This window comes from Malurus melanocephalus, unplaced genomic scaffold, assembly GCF_030028575.1.
Source record: "Malurus melanocephalus ecotype Western Australia unplaced genomic scaffold, MMel_1.1 scaffold_257, whole genome shotgun sequence".
Taxonomy (NCBI): Eukaryota; Metazoa; Chordata; class Aves; order Passeriformes; family Maluridae; genus Malurus; species Malurus melanocephalus.
In genome coordinates, this window is record NW_026623489.1 from 704,231 (window position 1) to 724,856 (window position 20,626).

Consider the following 20,626-nt stretch of genomic DNA (forward strand, 5'->3'; position numbering starts at 1 on the left):
TTATTTGACAAGTGCCATGTGAAATCATAGTTTCAAAATACACGAAAGCAATCCCTGAGAAAYACCTGTCTTTGCAGACAATGCAACAAACAGACCAGTGGACCAGCCAAAGAACTGTTGCAACTCTGGACTGGCCTTCCAGGTAAAAGACATGCCTGAAACAAAAAAAAAAAAAACCCTCTGTGTCTGTGGAAGCAAACATAATTTACTGGTATGGACACCTTCTGTAGGCTGGAGAAGCAGTTCACTCYTTCTGGCAGCTCAGTCTGAACATGTAGAGCAGATGGTGGCATCTCCTTTCTGTCTGACCAGCTTTATCAGCCAGCAGCAGTTTAGCCAATATATTTAATTCAAGTATAACATTTGTATAACATTAATACTTGCATTCTTGAAGCATGGGTTTCTCAAAGGCAGGGCACGTAGCAGAAAGGCAGATTTACTTCCCATTTCATGGATTCACAAAGGATTTTATGCCTTGCTATGAATGTTCTGCACTGAGAGGCAGTCATTAAATAAGAAAGTTGCACTCTCTGACAAATGTTTACAAAGCCAACTGCCTTGCAGTAAATAGCATTCTGTGATATGGTGACAAACCACAGAACTGTGCCATGCATTTTCAGAACTCAAATTAACTTCTGTGCTTGTGAGGTGGTTGTGTAATAGCAGCAAGAACTGCCCACGAATATTTCCAAAAGGAACGCAAACAAGGAATTTTGCAAGAAGCTGCTGAAACATGAGTGAAGATTTAAAAAAAACAGTCTGAACCCTACTGCTTGGATTCTACTCAGTCTGGTCTGTGTATGTCCTGCACTACCATTTTCAYGGATCTCTTGCCTGTGCCTGCAGATTATGGGCACTTTCCTCCTCCCCCTCCTGAAAAAACAGAAGTTTTCATTTGTTCTTTTGTGAGTTTCCCATAACCACTGCAATAAACTCCCTTCTTTCCTCTTCAAGTCCTTTGCCTTTCCTGTGGACCAGCATGTAAGTCCAGTCTCAGGTTGTTAGCATCCATGTCCCACCTGGAAGAAACCATCACTTGAATCCAAAAGAGAATATAACACCAAAAAGATGGAGAATTTCATTTGGGATCTTCTTAAGAAAACACTGTGTTTCACAAAAAAAAAAAAAGCCTACTAGTCCAAAGTGAAATGATCCTAAGTAAGGAGCTCTTTGGGGAAATTTTTTTTCTGCAGAGGCAAACAATTTATATTTGGAAAATATGAGTGATTTTAATAATGACAATATGTAGATCATGCACTTTGAAATGTCTCATTATGTGTGACTGCAACTAGTATCTTCTATTAATCTGAGGATAAATGTTTCCATTTCACAAAAACATCAGGTTTTCAACATTTGTAGGAACTCAGTTATGCCTGAGATAACAAATGTCAGTTAGGCCTACCACTAGTTCAGGAGGAAATATAAATTCCTTTGTTGTATCCATGGGTGGGATTATTCTGGATTGCAAAAACCTGAAAGGATCTGCAAGGAAACTGATGTGGTGGGGGRAGAACACACATATTCAGATTAAGTTGCAAGTCTTTGTCAACAGATGAGATTCTTTCCTAGGGTGACAAGGAATTTTTACACTTTATAGGTTGAGTTGGACTCAAAAATTCAAGTTGTACAAATTTATTTTTAATCTTTCATTCTATCTATTCACACACTACTCAAAAGATGGGAGATGATCATACTAATCACACTTAAGTCTTCGCTTGACATATATCAAGCCTTAAGAAATATCTTTCAGGATTTCCTGAAAATGGTCAKAGCAAATGTGTTGCAGCCACATTGGGTGCAGTGTCAACCATGGRAAAATGCAGTGCTGGATTGCATAGTTATTTTCTGTTCATAAACTCACCTTTCTGTTCATAACTTACCTTTCTGCCATTCACAAAGAAGATAAACTTATCTGATTRTTGAGGGCAAAGCAATTTGTTGCATCAAAGTCTGCAAAATAATGCTTTATGCATCAAGATAAATTAATCAAATGCTGTATCTTCCTAAAGGCCAACTGAGTTTGCTTTGTCGGGCAGAATTTCATTTGATGCTCAGTCTGAAAATAAGCAGTAGGGGAGGAGCCAGTGCARTGTATGCCATTTCTCAGCAGTTAATGCATATTCAGATGCTAATGCACCACCTCCTACTCCCCACCCCAACTCTTCTCTGGTGACTTGAAATAATCTGCAAAGAATTTGAGCTCCTTTAATTCTAACCCTGTAACATCAAAGATAACTGTGAGGGGGGAGTTCAAGGTTTGAGCTACAACTTCCAGGTCTGTTTATCTTGTTTATTTTCAGGTCTGTATTATCTAATAACTGACAAATTTAGAAGATATAGGCATGCCTGAAGCTAGAACCAAGCACATGCAACATTACCCTTTTCCCTAGGGTGTCAGATGCAAAGCTGTGGAGCCATGATCCTCATTTTAGCTTGACCTGAATGACCTATAATCTTTTCTTTTTTTTTCTGCAGAATGACCAAATTTTAACAAAACCCACATTACTACCATACACATATTTAAAATTTCCTTCTGGCTATCTCTCTGCCATGGCAATTCTATGCCCCTTGTGCTGTGAGTACCATATTCAAGACATGCTGTGTTCTTAAAAGAGCGGAAATCCCAAATCCTGATTGGGGATTCTAGATTCTCATCCATTTACYTGTGTGCATATCCAAGTGTTGTGGGATAAGGCTTCTCCTTTTGTTTCCTTTCTTGAGGAATTTTTCTTTCCCATTTTGTTGTTGGGATACACTGATTGCCAGGTCATCCTTTTGATGGCTGGATGATTGGTAAAGACAATAAGATCTACGCCCCACCCAAATGACCTTGCTGAGCACTGGGAGGGGGTGTGTGTGTGTGTGTGTGTGTGTGGCAGGGAGTAACTTCACTCCCTGCCCTGCTTGGCTCAGAGAAGGAGGTCGGCCTGCTACCTGCGAGGGGAGAGCTCACCGGCTCTTTTCTGCAGAGCCCAGCATCTCTGCTCGTTGGTTCCTGTTTGCTGCACTGTGATCTTCTGCTCCTGTGCCTTGCCTGGGACCCCTGAGATTCCAGCTGCAGGGGTTGAGTTCTGCTGCATCCCATCTGCAGCTGCGGGATTCTGCTCTTTGCCCATCTGACCGTTCTGAGGTTTCTTGCTGTCCAGAGGGAGCATCGGGATCATCATTTTCCTCTGTGAGTTTGCAAAGGAACTTTTTCCCCATCCATCTCTGCCGGTTTGTATCCGCCATTGGCCACGCGGGAGATCTGAACCAGCCGGGACCCGCCCACAGCGCCCCCTGCAGCCACCGGGGAATCATCGCACCCGCCCTGCCCGGCCGGGAGCCAACAGCGCCCCTGCTGGCTGGGACTGGAACTGCACCAAAGGGGAGGGTGTGTGTATMTCTGTGTGAGGCTGTCAMTGGGTTTGTGGCTGGGTTGGTTGTTGCTGTTGTTGTTRTTACTTATTTCACTTTGTTATATATATATATTAGTAAAAACTGTTATTCCCTTTTCCCCATACTTTTGCCTGGAAGCCTGTGATTTTTCAAAGCTATAATAATTCAGAGGGAAGGGGGGTCATACCCACCACTCCAAGGGGGGGGTCCCTGCCTTCACTGGCAAACACCTGTCTTTCAAACCAAGACATGCTTATACAYGTGCTATCTCAAGTGATGGAAACAGCATGTATGGCCCAAGGATACTCAGGACTCGGACTGTATCAAAGTGGTACTTCCAGAAGAATGACTCCAGGACTATTGACTTGAACATCAGGTCTTGTTTGCACCTTAGCTGGGGCAGAGGCATCTCTTGTAATCCCATCGTAACACCGAACAGTGCAACCCAGAAGTTTCAAATGAGAAAATCTAATCGTGGCAGCAGAATTCATATTTAATTTATTGACCTAACAATATATAAAAGCCAAGTTAATACAAAGAAATTGAAGAAAATGAAATGAAAATGAAACAAAAATGAAAAAGGGCTTCAGCTGCCTAAATCACATTTTCAGTACCACTTCCAATGATTACAATTACTAGTACCTGCCTGGTCTCCAGTTGCTGTATCACATCTTCCAGTCCTGTGCTCTCCTGTCCCGTGTCTCTGCTGTCTTATGACCTCTATAATGGTTTAGACACCTATGCTTAAGCAACCTGCATTTCACCTGCTCATAGTGGTTACAGAGAGAAAACTGAAACAATAAAGATTTCATATCTTAATAGCCAATGCARCAGCTGTTTAAGCTTCTGACCTGATTTCTGTGACAGATACAGTATCAGCTCATAGAAGGAAATGAAGGCAAGAGGAAATTGTGGAACACCRAGAGGCAGTGAAATAATAAGAGCCTGCAGGCTTACATGTCAAACAAATTAAAGCCATTTAMTTCCAATATAAAGGGCAGTCTTCCTAGTGCTGGAGCAGTGTGACCTATGAGTAACTGGAAGAGCAATCACCATGCTTAGCAAGGAATAACTGATGCAGAGATTCACTGAAACCACACACTGAACATATAAACTACCAATTTTCCCATTTCTGTTTTCTTATCAAAGGACCTGATGCAGTTTTTCAAGTGCTAACTTATGTAACTTTTGTAGACTCACTAAAAAAGTGAAGTGTTTTCTCTACACTAGGATGTATCCCAGATCAAAGCCCCAAATACAAATACCATGGAGATTTGTGTATTTGTGTGTGTGCATATTCAGAACTGAAATCTTTGTCTTTGCACTCGATGAGGAGAAAAGGCTAAAGCAATCAGTGAGTTCAATATTGTGGATTCTGATGCTGAAAACTGAATATTGAGACTGAAGCTCTCATAACTTTGAAGTTTTATGTTGRTCTTACCCTAGGTTACAAATACATAGATGCTTCAAATTTATTAACACCAGAATATTTGTTACCATTGGATACAGTGCTGCTTTATATTTTCCTGTTTTCTCCAGCTGCTGCTGCTTGGGTGTGGTCTAATTCCACTGCACATTAGCAGCATCAGATGACTGATTTTGCAGATCATCTTTTGATCTCATTATGTTTTTTTTCTGTCTTCTTTATTTCAGCAGCGGCCAAGAGTGGAAGAAAGCTCCTAACTGTACTTTCATGGCTGAGCACAAGATTAAGCATTGCTTAAGAATCCTTTTAAGGTTCATCCATTCTCCCACTCAAAGCACACTGAACTCCATGTCARTTTTCCCATTATGTTCAGAGGCTTTTGGCTTACTTCATGAAATAAAGAAAGCTTCTGGTGGAAATTACAACTCTGTCAATTTTCGGGATAGAATTCTATATATCTAGGTCAGCTGTGTCAACTTGCCTGGCATTGCAAAAGAGTATTGTAACTCTTGTTTCTTCCATGTTTTTAACATGAAGTTATCTGTGCCAAAAAATGTAAACCAGCTTTACTGTAGGTCAGAGCATCACTTCTGATCAAAAAGGTTCTGAATTCAATAAACAAGGTTCTGACTCTTTGACGAAGTTCTCTGCACTCACACTTCAYTGCAAGACTCAAATGTAAATTAACAAATTAGCTGAAGCCATTACAAAATAATKTATCATATGAAGTTATTTAGTGTAATTCATGGCAGTAAGCTATCTAGCATATGTTTACATTTCATCCTAATGTTCCTCTCCTGCAGCATTTGAGCTGTGCTGCTCAGCAGATCTTTCTTGTTGAAAATATATGGTTCAAATGCAGAAGGTATATTTCTAACAACTAAATGCACTCATTTAGGCAAAATACTGCAATGAGTATACTGGAGGAAAAATGAAGATAAGGATGGAACATGTAAAGTGCTTATTTTTGATTGCTAATTCTATTTGGAAAAAGAGAAAATACATTTATCTGAGTGTTGATTTGTGTGTCTTGGGGTAGTAAATCAGTTCTCCATTCCRGTCTTGTGCACTATGGTTTGTCATTCACACAGATGTGGTCCCAGGAGCRGAGGGAGCAGCTTCATTGTTTGCCATCTAAGAGATAAGCAAGAAATGACACAAGTGACTTTATTGGAGCGGCAAACTCCCAACATCTCCCTTATCAGGTGCCTCCAGGTCACTCAGCAGGATACTGGAGAGGAGACACCTCCAGAGGATGGCTGGGAGGAAGGTCAGTGATAACTGGGATTTGGACTGAACAGCGATGGAGAAGCATGGTCCCTGCAATGAGGGTAAATCCATAAACCTACTGATCCAGGGGCCAGTGGTGCCTCACCACAATCACAGAAATGTCATGGCAGAAATAAGTGAATGAGAGCTCAAGAGTTTCCATAGCAGAGCCTCAGAGGTTCAGGGCACAGCATGGATTTATATGCTGGCAAGGACCTGGCCTCAATAAGTAAAAACTTACACAGAAAAAGATTTGTAATAGCAGTGGGAACATGACTACAGTGAACAGTTGCAGAAAACAGAGTATAAAGGATCAGCATGATACAGTATGTATTGCCTTGTTTGTTTTTCTTCTGTCTCTTTTCGTTAGCTCTGAATTAATTATTTTTCTCCTGAAGAGTTGTGGGCATTGCAAGGATACCAGAATGAAGTGACAGCACCAGCATGCAAGGACCTGGAAGGAGACTGAAGATGCTTAGAGTCTGATCCATTGCATGTTAATAAGATGAGCTATGTAATCTTCTCTGGGATTTAACATACAGAAAGAAGGAAGGAGGTTCAGGGAAAGAGAGGACTGTAAAAATGATGTAAATTTCAAAGAAAAAAAAGAAAAAACCAAACCAAAACCAGGGAAATTCATATACRATGTTTGAATGGCATTTGTTGAAATACCAGGTGTAAATGAGACCTGTTACCAGACATTTCAATTACATGGAGCTGTATATAAAGCATGACCAGTTGGAGACACCATTAGACACCCCACCAAAACACTCCTACCCAGCCATAGTCAAACAGAACCTTCCCTCTCCCCCTTCTTTTACCATCTCAGTAAAGGCATCAGYGCAGCTTGCCCGTATTTGCTCAGCAGTCAGAGGGCTGTTCAGTGCAAAGGTCTTGTTCAGTCCCCTTCCATTCCTCACAGCAGTTACTGCATCTCTCAAAGCGAAGAACACAGAGCATCCCAAGAAAAATCCTGCCTCACCTATCCCCTGAAAAAGATTTAAAAAGGCCAATCTCTCATATAAATACACACATACAGTCCTATTTCATATTCATAGCACACACAAGTAAGCTGCACACTCTGATTGACATTATGGTCTCTCTATCGATTACTTCAATATTTTTATTCTAACCTTTCAGTTTATCACCACATTTAGAAGTATGGTTTTAAATTCATCTTGCAGCTTCTGTGTATGGTCTGTTAACAAAACTAAAATCACTACTTGCCAACCATTAAARTGACACAACAATATCTGGCTTTATGTCTTTTCTTTTAGCTTCCATGATGTCATAAATAAAACAACCTACTGGACACTTGTTTGAAATGCTAAAGGAGAGAAACTGAAAACTTGWATGTGTTTTGTATCAGAGTAATTTCTCTGGCCTGGGATCTAAGAATTAGGCCCTGTGATGATTTGCTTACCTTGGATGCATAGATGGCATGAGGATTTTGGGAAGATGACAGCAGGGAAACACTAAACTGTTCTGGAATATCACAAACAGCAGGGATCTTATACTGATCTGGACCCCGAGTACAGAGGACCCCTTCTGGAGAATACTTTAACTCCTCCATGGTGTACAGTCCAATGCCTTGAACAAAAGCACCTTCAATCTTTAAATAAGAAAAGAAATAGCATTAATGCACTCATGTGTGGTTAACTGAGTAAAACTTCATTGAGAACTCGTTTGTATCACTAGCTGTTTGGCTAATTTATGTGAGGCCTAATGCACTTCTGTTTGCCTAAAGYGATTCTTCAACATTTTGGGGCAACTGTGATGGGAAGAGCTTTCACACTCCTCTCTCACAGCTGAGAAGACAAATGCTTTCATGATGAAGTGATGACATCTGAGGACCAGCCTGCAATGAACAAAGGCTTTTCCTGCTCTCAAGTGGGGAAGGCAGGTCAAACACCTTGGAGAATAGTCCAGTAGACAGAAGGCATATATACACACTGGAAACACTACACATTGACACCATGGGTAAAATTCGAGCTTCTTTCACATCTACAAAGCTCTGACACTAACTCAAATGCAGCAAATCCATAGGCAAAAGACATTCTAATATGATTTTTGATTTATAATCTAGTAAGAAATGAATGTTTTCAGAATTAATGGGGTAATCTTCATTTCAGATAAGGACAACAGTGTAATAGAAATAAGGCAGCAGAAGGTTCTTGGCACATACCTGTCCAATATCCACAGCTGGGTTTATGCTGCATCCAATGTCCATAACAATGTCTGTTCTGAGGTTCTGTTAATAAAATTCAAATTTATATCACCCAGAGACATGGACTGAAAGCATCAGAAGATAATGTGGGTTAGAGGTGGTATTCAGTGAAATAAGAAATACTGAGATTGAGGCCACCCTCCATGTACATAATTTCAGAATAGTTTCCAATATCTCATAATAAGCAAAATGGGTTTGTCTGAAGAGAAGTTCAGCCAGAGACAGCCATGCCAGATTTTACCCATTGCTCAAGGGAATCTCCATATAGAAGTACAGAYAGAGGACATATGATCATCAGTCTGYAACATTTAGCTGTCCAGATGGTCAAAAGCCTGRAAACTGAATACTGCTGTAAGCTTTTTGCTGGCAAACAAGGGCAGAACAAGCAAAGAATATGTTAGATGTCAGCCATAACCCAAAAGGTGAACAATGTGATGTTCACAACAATGTGTCAAGAAGCTGCTTAATATTGCATAGCTTTCATTCTGCTCCACCCCCAATTTGTATTTACACCGTTGATGTATTTAYTATCATGTGAAGAGAGGTCACTTAYTAATGCAAAACCTGAATAATTGTCGGAGCAAGCCTYATTCACATTATTTCCAAAACTTCAGTTACCTTGTGATCTCCTGTTAGACAGTTAATTTCAACCTCTGAACAAGCAGCTCCAAAAAGAAAATATGTGAATGGCTGTCCTTCCCCTTTCTCCCAGTCCATGTGTTCATTGTAACCTCTGATGGAAGACACAAAGTCCACAAGAAGAAAACTGAAGACAGCTTGAATTATAACAAAACGGATGAGCACATAAAAGTTTCAAACTACTCGTGAAATCTTAAGTACAAAATCCTATGTGAAATCTTAAGTTTAACAGATCAGAACTTCAAAATTTCATGAAAGCCTACAGAGCACTAATAGTTTAGATTTGATGCATGTGGTATTTATATAAAATGTAGCAGACAAGCAAACTATTTCAGYTCAGAAGAGTCYATAACCACACAATGCYAGAAATACASTAATAAAAGCACAGTAACCAAATAMAGAATGAACATTTAAGACARTTATTGCTGGGGTAATAGCACATAAAGAAATAGGGAGGAAAACTTGCCAGAACCTATGAAAGAATAATTTACAAGAGATAAATGAARAAGTCAAAATTGCAAAAACAGCCTACAGAATTGAGTGAGAGGGTTAAAACAGGAATATTGAAATAAAAGTGGAATTAGAAGAGAGTGGGACTTAATGAAAACACCACAGTAGTCAGAACTGATGGGGTAAATTCAAGGACATGAGAGGACAGGGAAATGTGGTGCTTCCAAACATGTGAGCTATGTGAGTAAGGTCTATTTTCTGATGATGTATGATTGAAAAGGCTTTGTTGAGATTATCATAAAGAGATACTTGAAATTATCATAAAGCAATTATAGTATAGAAACATGCACTGAAAAAGGCATACACAAAATCCACATAGTCAACTTCTTGTAATCCATTTACCTCAGCTGCCTTTGAGATTCTTGGAAGTAGAGAATATGACTGGAYAAGAACTAGATCAATACAGGGTCTGAGGCTCAGGGATCTGCAGATGTTTTTGGACACCATTAAATGTCAATAGCAAAGCATGACTGTTGTTCATTACTTTGGTGGTATGAACACTCCTAAAGGACTGCATAAGCAGAAAATATACTTGAATGGGCTTAACAGCAGGAAGGGACATTTTATTTGGACATTTCTCAAGGTTCTAAAATAGTATGGGTTTTCCAAGTGACCTTTCAATTTACTCCAGAGAGTAAATTGAAATTGTCCAGAGACCTGAAAAGTTGCTATTGGCCAGTAAGAAGCACCAGCAGAAGGAGAGAAGAGAGAAGGCACAGCAGGCTAAGAGAAAAGCTTTGCTTTGAATATTTCCTGAGTTATAGCACAGAAATTTTTCAGTTCTATTTCTTTATAAACACTGCAAAAGAATTCAAAGAAAAAGGACCRAGAGTCTGCTCTGAGAGCAGTGGGAACAATGATATTTATAGCTTGTAGCAATACAGCCTCCAGTAAATAAACTATATCCCACTTTGCACACAACTGTTATAGGCAGCAGTCACTTTCTTGATACCTTCTGGTTTGCTGAATGTCAAATCATGGAGCAAAGATGGCACAAARTATTCTTTTAATACTTTCTAGAGAGTCCACAGAGGGCTAGGCATAAATTAACACCTAAACTTTATGCTTCCAACCCTCCATATATTAACTAATTATGTAAAACATAAAATGAGCTATTAGGAAGATATCTTGGACAGGATCTTCTATTCACAGCATTAGTTATCTTCAGAAATCAGTCCTGGTCTAATTTATGCATTGTTTAAGGAACAAAAATATATTACCTAAAATAGCCAGTAGCTGAAAGATTCACACTCTGTTCAAAAGCTTCTTTAGCCTGTAAAATATAGCAGTGCTTGTGGTAAACTAAGGAAGGAGTCAGGAAGGAACACAACATAGATATATTTATTTACACATATATATAGTTACCTACATATATTTACTTAAAACCCAAACTGTAAAAATTGTAAAGAAAGGAAGACAAGCTGAATTTAGCATGTTTAGGTGCACATGATGCCTAATGCTACTGAACTAAACCCCCCTTGCATGAACAATTCAAGAAGGAATAGACCTGTAAACAGTGGTGTTCTTGCAGAATATTTATTACTGGCAATGCCATAGTCAGAAAGGGTCCTGCTCAATTTTTCTGATCAAGTTCAACAGAAATGGGTTCCTATTTGTCAGCTAAACAGATCTGGTTGATAAGTCACTGATTATATTGGGTCATGCAACTATGTGCATGTGCAACATTTTGCTTTCCCTTTGATAAACTTTATCTTAACCCACTGACTCACTGGGGTTGTCCCATCTTATCCTCTTCCCTGATCTCACTGAGAATGGGAGTGATAGAGCAGTTTGTTGGGCACCTGGARTCCAGCAAGGTCAAACCACCACACTGACACAAAAGATCTGCGTGGCCAAAAATTTGACAAAAATGACAGTTTTCAAGAGAAATGCTCTTTGTAAAGTTCTGCCAGTAGTAAAAGTGACAGTATGAGGTCCCAAATCTATTCCCTTCGAGTGATTCTCATGTTAGATTTACTCAGTTTACAAGTCTAGAAGTTTTKGTAGGGTTTTTGGTTGGTTTTACTTAGTTTTTGAAGATATAAAATTACTTCTCTGCATATATTAACATTCTTTCTTTGGTCAGCCATTTCTGATAATACTTTTGGTGTGCCTGAATCATCCAAATTAATTTTGGACATATTAGGGGCGATTTGGTGTTTTGGATTAGTGCATTTTTGTTATTCCTAAGCATGGCTTACACAGAGCCAAGGCCTTTTCTGCTTTTTTGATTGCCCCACTGGTGAGGAGGCTGGATATTACACTGGCAATATTTAAATACTGTACTAGCAATAAATCTAATTGTTATCTTCCACATAATCATTTCTGGCCAAGAACCTTCTCTTCACTACTCTGCACTCCATCTTTTTGTGAAATAACCTTTTTCTACAGTTTTTAACTTCAGGGTTATTAGGCTGAGCAGATTTRTAGAGTACAGTACATATATCACAGTTTCTGCCAGACTCAAACATATTCAAGCAGGATTCACATGTCTTACCCAATCACTCCAGGTCCCTGTTGGGTTCTTCTGGATGATGGGCTGCAGGCGTTTCAGAAGAGTTTGGCAAGCATCCTGGTAAGAAGTCAGGAGAATATGCCACAAAATTAACACAGACACATTTGSTACTGTTCAAATAATGTTCTAGTTACTACTTAATTAGTATATGCTTTACTGTCATCTTAGTTTGAACAGGTATTGCAGGAAGTGTCATATTAACCACCTAGACATAAAACTTCTAAACTGTTCAGTTACAAGGGCTGGAATCTCTATGAATCAGTACATTTCAAACATGAACATGGGACTAGTTAGATGAAAAGAAGATTTTGTCAAGTATAAGCCTTTTTGGGAAAGTCCAGATCATATTCTGAAAACTCATAAGCACCATTACTGAGAATCAAGCCATGTCTCTTCTTGGCCATCTCCAGCAGTGTTATTGGTAATCCCCAAACACAATTTTTATGGGATCACTAGTGCCTAAAGTTTGCCAAGCATGTACCTCAAGGGGTAGGGTGGTTTTTTCCACTCCATGCTACTGTTTACCTTCACAGCCATGCCATTGACATCTGTCCCTGCAGATCCTACMGAGCCACATGCATTGGGAACAGTTGTTGTGCTCGTTTCACAGAAGTGAATACATGACATGGGGATGTTCAACTCCCGACTAGCCACCTGTTCCAGGAAGAACAACATCTTTGTTTTAGAAACAATCTAAACACTCCATCAATYCCCCAGTATTTGCCAGAAGTCAGAAATACCAGAAAAGATATCAGCAAAGGGTTTTTTTTTAGCAAGTTCTCTTCTGCTCTCCAGCTGAAATAATTCTGTCCAATTTGTTACTACTAAGAAACAGAAAAGAAAGACAATGTTCTAGCTGCACCCAAACTCTGGATTGAGACTCTGAAGTCYGACAGTCATTCCTGATTTTTGTGCTTATACCTGTAATACTTACAGCAAATTATGCAAGCCCAGGTCCCAAACTTCCATTGACTTGATAAATATCTTTGCAGATCTGTTGCAGAATTATCCATTAATCAAATATGGTCATAATGTTATCATCATGACTGTATACCACTATGAATCCTGTCTGCTTTTTCATTATGGATTTTATGGGATCAGCCCCCAAAAATCTTACTTCTAATAAGCCTCGTCACGCGCTATTGGAAGAATAAAAACCAGTCAGTTTTTTCCTTCCTTCTGCCTCTATGACTCTTAATGAAGGTRCCTTTGCTTTCTAACTCTATCAATGCAAAGAAGTAGTGGCTATGCTTGTAAAGAAACTGTCTTACTGGTACACTAACTAACTAAAAAGAAAACCTTTACACCATTTATCTGCATGACAGATAAAACACACAGTAATAATTATTTAGATCATTTGTTACCTGGATCATTTTTGTATGAATACCCTGCCCCATTTCAATTCCACCATGTGTCAGAAGCACAGACCCATCAGTATAAATATGAACCAGTGCAGCACCCTAAAAAAGAAAACCAAAATCAAGGTAAGACTAATGAGAAATGTGTTGTATTTGGTGATGACTTGAATAAAAAAAAAACCAGGCAAAGTGTTTAAATACATTTCAGTTTATCTGTTTAATGTTTGAAGAGAAGGTAAAATTTGAAATTGTTCTTGCTGCTCTTCCTCTATATGAGCTTCAAAAGAAAAAGACAGAAATCCTTGGTGGTCTGCTTTTTCTGTTACTAGATCCTGAAACAAACCTACACCTGGCAAAAGTATCTCAGTGGTTCCAAAACAAGCTGGAGGTACAGGCTGTTTGTGAAATTTGCTCTAAGTTTCATTTTCTCTCTCACTGACATGTGAGAACCCTGGAGGTTTTTCAGTTGCAGAGGCTGAATTTCTGAATGGCATTTTCTTTCTGAACTCAGCTAGAAGTAGCATTGTAGACTACRAAGACCCTGTGAATTTAATGTTGATCAGAGACAGCCAGTCTAATAGGACATAAATCAGTCAATAATTAATTTTCAACTGATACAATACTGTMTTTTTCAGAAGCACTGGACACATAAATGAAAAAAATACAGGGACCAAAAATACTACTGTCTTGTTAAGGGTTAAGTCCTTCAGAGCAGCAACCCATAGTACCATGAGCAGAAAGAGGAGGTTCAGAGTTATTTCTAGAGTGGACAACTTCTTCAATGAACACTTTGKTATCAGTCTTCAAAAATGTTTTGTRAATGTGTTCAACTCACCTATTCCAACACAAACAGATGGGACCAGCCTTTAAGCAGGCAGGGTCCAAGCTGCCTGKGTCCTGAAAACCAAACAGCTTTGATTTCAGTTGGAAGAGAGATACAAGCCAGTACAGCCTCTTTAGGGAACAACCAATAAGAGGATGATCGTTTTCCAGGAGTTGAAAGAAGAAATATTTGTTTGATATCCCAAGATAAAGTGACTCTAATCTTCTATGGATAAAATGTTTAGCTCACTTACTCTTAATGAAACTCACCTGAGAAAGGTAAGGTGTCCCTTGTCCAAATGGAAATTTCATTGGTACAATGGCAATCCCTCTTTTCTTCCAGTAATTTTGTTGGTTGAATTCATTGATAGYTGTTCTCCTACTGTAGTATGCAGATTTCTCCATACATTCATCCCAACATCGTATTAAATTCTGTGGATCAAGTTCTTGTCTGTAGGGTGTCTGCTCATTCTTCTTATACATATTTATTTCCCTAATCTAAAAAAATGCAATTACAGCTATCATACAACCCTGTTAAAGGCAAACTGACTATCTGAGGGGACTAATAGACAACAAGAAGATAACTGTATGGGTTTTTTTAATTACAATTTACAGTTTGTAAGACCATGCTATTCATTCGACAACCAGACACTGATATAAAAAAATATGAATTTTAGCACAAATTATGTTTCACTTAGAAAAGACTCGTTCAAACAATTAAACTAATCTAAAGGTTTTTAACTTTCCAATTCCATAGACTTCATTTCAAGAGAGAAGATGCCTTCATTTAGATACCTTTTCTGGTGATAAACCAGTTTTATCTGCAACATCTGYTATCCAAGTTTCTGTCACCAGTCCWGCCTGAGGAAAGCCAAAGCCTCGGAATGCTGTGTTTGATGGCAAGTTTGTTTTGCAGGCATATGCCTGGCATCTCAAGTTGGGAATCCTGTATGCATTGTCCATTTTTAATAAGGATACTTCTGTTACCTGAGGTAGGGGACAAACAGATCTGGTTTAATGTCAAAACAGTGCTTGTTTCGAATTTTCATTTACATCTTCCTCATCTCTTGTATAAAGGATCTTAACTTGAGACAATTAGCTTTAAAACTGGGTTTCTGGCARTCACTGGTAGTTAGAGTACTTATCCACACCTACAGACTTTATTAATACATTTCTCATGAAATATATTAATTTTCAGTTCTTTTTTATTGATACAGAACACAGCTGATGTTACTTGTACTTGAATGTTATTAGTAGTTAAGGATGTAACAGATATGTCRTTTTATGATTGATTTGCCTCTACTTCAACACCAAAAGCCACACAAAATTAAAATTAGGCAGATGAGATTTAAAGCAAGTGTAGCTATGAAAGGAATTGCTTTAAGCAATAAACTTTAAAACATGTTTGCATAGTAACAATTGGAGAAAATTTTGGTAGAGTAACAGTGCATATGAATAATGTCACATAACTTTTCATTTAAGAAAATAAGTTGAAATGTTCTTTGCAGAATGAAAAATAGTGGGTTTTTTTTTTTAATGACCACAACTTTTATGGACTTCAGAGAAAGTATGTGTATGAAGCTGATCAGTCTTTACAGAGCTCTTACTAAATCAGAGTGAAGACAACATATTGATATAGTACAAGCAASAGGATAACTACCACTATGAATTTTCTGAAGGCTAAGAAAGGTCTTCCCAGCCCTGAAGATATAAAGTTTTAGGAAGGGACAAAAGCAGGTACCACATATTTTAAAAGGAATATATTGTTAGTTGAGATGTTCAAAACAGAAAAATAAGCCTGATAAAATATTCATGAAGTGAATGTKTAGGATAATATAAAAAAAATAGTATCATTCTTCACTAACCTGAATAAGGGAAGGTTAACCTACTTGGTGTAAATTCTTCCAACAACCCACAATCCCTATATCAAAAGTCTATATGATTAATAATACATRGGCAAGGGAATTTGGCCTTCATAATTTTCCAGGTAATGACTCCTCTGGGTTGTAAACTTCATCAGCATAAAATCCTTACCAGGACAGAGTCATCAGGGGTACATCCTCCATTAATGTAATATTTGGCATCCACAGCTCTGATCCTACCATCGTTCATGAAGCCAACCTAGAAGGATTAACAGTACATTATTYAGCATTTGGCATTCATTTGTTTCTTAAGTGCTTGTATATTTTGAAAATGAACATAACCCACACATTTAGGGTCATACTGCACTATTAAATTCTGGGCAGCATTCACTGAAACTGAAAATGGAAGGCAAGAGAAAGTATATTTCTAAGACATGGATTTTCCCACCTGGCATCTGTAATCTCTATAGGTATAGCAATAATATAATAATAATAATAATATAATATAATAATAAGCAACATCAGCCCATTGGAAAAGGAAGAAGCAGGGAAGCCCAGTGGCTTCCTCTTTATTGCCTGAGATAGCTGACAGGTGTGTCACTTAGGAATGTTTACTGCAGATAAAATCAAATCCCACTTTAATGGAGTATGACATGTRTGTTTATTAATGAAAAAAATGTTATCTTTATCTCACATCCTTCTTTTCACCTGTTGCCACTAACAGCTCCTGAATTCTCAACACAAGCTACAGCTCATTTTCAGCTTTAGGGAAGCATTTATAAAACTTCTTAYTTTACTTATGTAGTATGTCATGCAACTTGCTTAGCATTAGCAGTTAAATTTGCTGCAGCTTTAGGCTGCAAGCTGTGAGCTTTCACCTAGGTGTGTTGAACTGTTACCTAGTCAAATRAAAGAAGGCCTCAGAGCTAGTTCAAGCTCAAAGATAAGGAAGCTACAYTCTCTAGCAGAGCTGCACACTTAGAAGAAAAGAAATAATCAGCTACAGACAATGAAAGAAACCCATGAAGAATGTGCAGACTCCGGGCCCTTAATTGGTCTGAATTGTCATGTGAGGGATGGGCCATTAAGATTATAAGGGTATAATTGTCCAGGARTCCCATTGTTCATGGTCCCTCTTTGAAAGYATYCAGCTTGAGCTGTARTGCWATTAACAAAAGGTACTCTTAAAGAGAAATCTATCTTTCAGCTTATKGATTCAGCAGACATTTGGATTKAAACCCCATTATGGTGGTTGGCATGTGTAACTTATATGACAAGTAGAGAAGGAAAAGAAGGCAGAAACCATCCTAATGAATAGTGATGACTGATGACAGTGCAKGGGCAGGGAAGAGATTAATTTCCTCCATAAGGCAAGTTTTCTGCATGACACCGTTTCTGTGAAAAATTARCTGCTTTTTGTGTGAATCTAACCATATGGAGAGTTTAAAAAAAAAGTGCTGCTATATCAGAAGAAGTCTGATATAGGTTAGCCTCCTGTTTCCAGAAAGACAGAAAGAGCTATAAAAGGAAAAGGACATAAAGGAATTAGAAAAAAAAAAAAATAAACAACAAAACAAAACCCTGAAGAGACAGAGGTAGAAGCAGACAAAGGGGTTGTACAGCTACTTTATCTCTTGGTTTCCTGGTTTGTAGTTTAGAACACATTAACCAATAACACTGAAACACTTATTGACAGAATATAGGTGGGTATTTTTTCACTGAATTCTTGTRGCACTCACCTTATATTTAGCAATAAAAGGATGTCTGCCACCAGTGATTACCATATCATCCCCTCGGCTCAGAATAAAACGGACTGCTCTGTTGGTTCTAAATCCAAAAAAGAAAAGTCAAATTGCAATTAAAATAAAGATKTTATTAATCAGATGGCTATGGCTACTCATCATGTATCCAGGTCCAGCCAGGCATATAAACTTCACTAACTGCAGTGAGCTTAAATATGTGCTTAAAGCTATGTCCAGAGTTCATAYTTTTCACATTTACAATTGTGTCAGAATTTACAATTCAGTTCTTGAAAGMCAACAAGATAACTTAGTGCAAACTAYTTCTRAAGAAASTATTTCAGTGTTAAGTGTTAGCCACCTCTTAGCTATTCAGAATCATACTGAAAAAGAGAGTCTTGAAATGAAAAATCAAAACATGRATAACAATAAAATTATGAAAACTAGTCTAGAAATGCATACACCATTTAAAATAATCACTTTAGAAAAAAGGGACATAAGGTGTAAAATAAGGTCTTACGAATAAAAAAGATAGTTTAAACCATAAAAGAAATATTACTTTTAGCGTGACCTGTTATTTAAAAACAGATAATGCGGCCAAAAATAATCAAGAGTCATTTTTATAACAACGACAGTAGAAGGAACAAACCTATTGAGCTAACCCCTCAGATAACAAGATCACTTTAGCTGACAGGATGTATCCTGATGTGAATCCTGCAGCCACTCAGTTATGCTTATAAAGGAGTTTGGTATGCCCTGACAGCTAATTTGCAATATTGTCCTGCCAAATTTGGAAGCGAGAGTGGAGCTTTATGTGTAAATATTCATAGACTAATTTAAGCAGTATTAGAGAAAGTATATTACCTCATAGATTTGAGCTAATTTTGACTGAGAGATGTTAAAAGACTGAGCTAGAACTGCTTGTTCTTAAAAGCAATTCCATGCATGAACTCTTCCTTCTGCATCATGCTGTGTGAGCAGTTCACATCTGGATGGTTAATGTCAAGTTTGAATGCATGTACAAAGTCTCAATAACTAGGGACTGGTCCTTTTGAGTATTTCCAGCTTATACTAATACCAGCTTYTTGAAATGCATTAATTTACTTGAGCCTAGAGCTGCTTAACATAAATAGTCCAACAAAATAAAACAATTAAATCCACTGAACAGGCTTAGAAAATGGTAAGTCAGGATTACATGACTTTCTGACTAGCAGCTTTGGGAAAGGAGAAAGCATTTTAGCCAAAATGGAAATCTTGTTTGCCTCATTTTCTTTTCATATCCCAGTACTCACATACTGCACTTACTTGTTTGCTGCCACTGCAGCCACTGATGCCAGCAAGCCAGTTTTCAGGATTTTYCCACCAAAAGCCCCCCCAACTCGTTTAACATGGCACATGATCCTGTTGGCTGGAACACCTAAACTCGCAGCCACAATCTCCTGTAAAAAAAGTTTTAATATTTTATGCCAACTCAAACTAAGCCTAAAAGTTWGTTTCTGAAACAGAAACCTTTTCTAGAAAAGGGTTCCATAGATGTGTCTATTCTTCTATCAGATGAATGTAATTTTTCCTTTACCTGAGGTTAAAAAGCAAAGAAAGAGTAACAAGAAACTCTCAGCAGTGCTCGTATTTAAAATCTTTACCATGGAGACTGTGAAAGGGCCATTGGCTGATGTGAAGAATAATACCCTTGGATTACATTATCTAAACAGTAAGAAGCTTCAGGCATAATAAAAACTGCTTTTAGTATACATTTTTCATTATTTTTGTTACTAAGATAATATTTTTTTTAAAAAATTCAAAATAAAACTATTTAATTTTTTAAATAATCTAAGGTCTTGCTAGTGTCAGGAATGCTTTTGCTTTAAATCATTTTCTGAAACAAAGTTCTTCACATTACATGGCTACGGGCAATATAATAATAATGGAAATTACAAAAGGAGCTGAACTGGGCTTTGTACACAAGACACCAGTGATGAATGTGAAATACCATAAGTTTCAATGCACTGTGGCTATTGCTATGTAGGMCACWCACTRTGGCAGCTTTGYTTTGTCATTTACCATYGTGACAATGATCAGAGGGCWAAAACACCTCTRCTATGAAAGATTGAGAGACTTGGAGTTGTTCAGCCAGGAGAAAACAGCTCCAGGGAGATTTAACTGTGGCCTTTCAAAATATAAAGGGGGTTTACAAAAAACAGAGCAAGAACTTTTTTTGCAAAGGTTGTATTGACAGGACAAGGGGCCACGGTTTTAAACGAAAAGAGGGCATGTTTAGATTAGACATGAGAAGGAAATTCTTACAATAAGGGTGGTGAGRCAMTGAAACAGGTTGCCCAGAGAARTTKTGGACASAACTAGGAGCCTTTAAGGGCATGTTGGATGGAACTTTGAGAAATTTGATCCAGAGAAAGATAATCCTGCCCACGGTAAGGGTGTTGAATTAAATAATCTTTAAAAGTTCCTTAAAATACAAACCAATATATGATTATGAGACTGTTGCATGGAGTTGCACTCTCACCTGCAGCTGTTAGACTTGATCACACTCTCCACAGGTTCTGACTCTGAAGGGAACTGATTGCTCCTCATTCCAATGCAAAGCTAACAGAGATGGAGGAGTCTTAGCACTCAACAGGGAGTTTTTCATGGCTACCATAGTCGGGTATGAAGTACTTTGTTCAAAGGAGATGAACAGGATGAACTGTTCATCCTGACAGTCTAGTGCTCAGTGTTTATCAGAATTCAGCAATACTACAAAGCAGCTGTTTCTGGACAGTCCAGATGGGCAATTTCATGTTTCTRTGGCTTCATGCAGATTTGTAAACCAAACCTTAAAAGCTCTATTGTCACAAGTACAAACACCTTCTCTGAGAATGCTCTG

General features: G+C 38.2%; 1 protein-coding gene across 2 annotated transcripts in view; it reads right to left on the reverse strand.

The window, feature by feature from the left end:
• Positions 1-3,942: 3,942 nt before the first annotated feature.
• Positions 3,943-20,626, reverse strand: part of AOX1 (aldehyde oxidase 1) — a 37,219-nt gene continuing 20,535 nt past the window's right edge. For both annotated transcript variants that reach the window (XM_057375743.1, XM_057375742.1), the window contains exons 22-35: positions 19,051-19,184; positions 17,746-17,833; positions 16,179-16,265; positions 14,940-15,131; positions 14,415-14,642; positions 13,329-13,424; positions 12,490-12,618; positions 11,947-12,021; positions 10,670-10,722; positions 8,919-9,033; positions 8,259-8,324; positions 7,497-7,685; positions 6,895-7,062; positions 3,943-5,938 (exon numbers count right to left, since the gene is read on the reverse strand). In XM_057375743.1, coding sequence (XP_057231726.1) covers positions 5,888-5,938; positions 6,895-7,062; positions 7,497-7,685; positions 8,259-8,324; positions 8,919-9,033; positions 10,670-10,722; positions 11,947-12,021; positions 12,490-12,618; positions 13,329-13,424; positions 14,415-14,642; positions 14,940-15,131; positions 16,179-16,265; positions 17,746-17,833; positions 19,051-19,184 — 1,671 coding nt within the window. In that variant the 3' untranslated portion in view covers positions 3,943-5,887. The remainder of the gene's footprint in view (positions 5,939-6,894; positions 7,063-7,496; positions 7,686-8,258; positions 8,325-8,918; positions 9,034-10,669; positions 10,723-11,946; positions 12,022-12,489; positions 12,619-13,328; positions 13,425-14,414; positions 14,643-14,939; positions 15,132-16,178; positions 16,266-17,745; positions 17,834-19,050; positions 19,185-20,626) is intronic.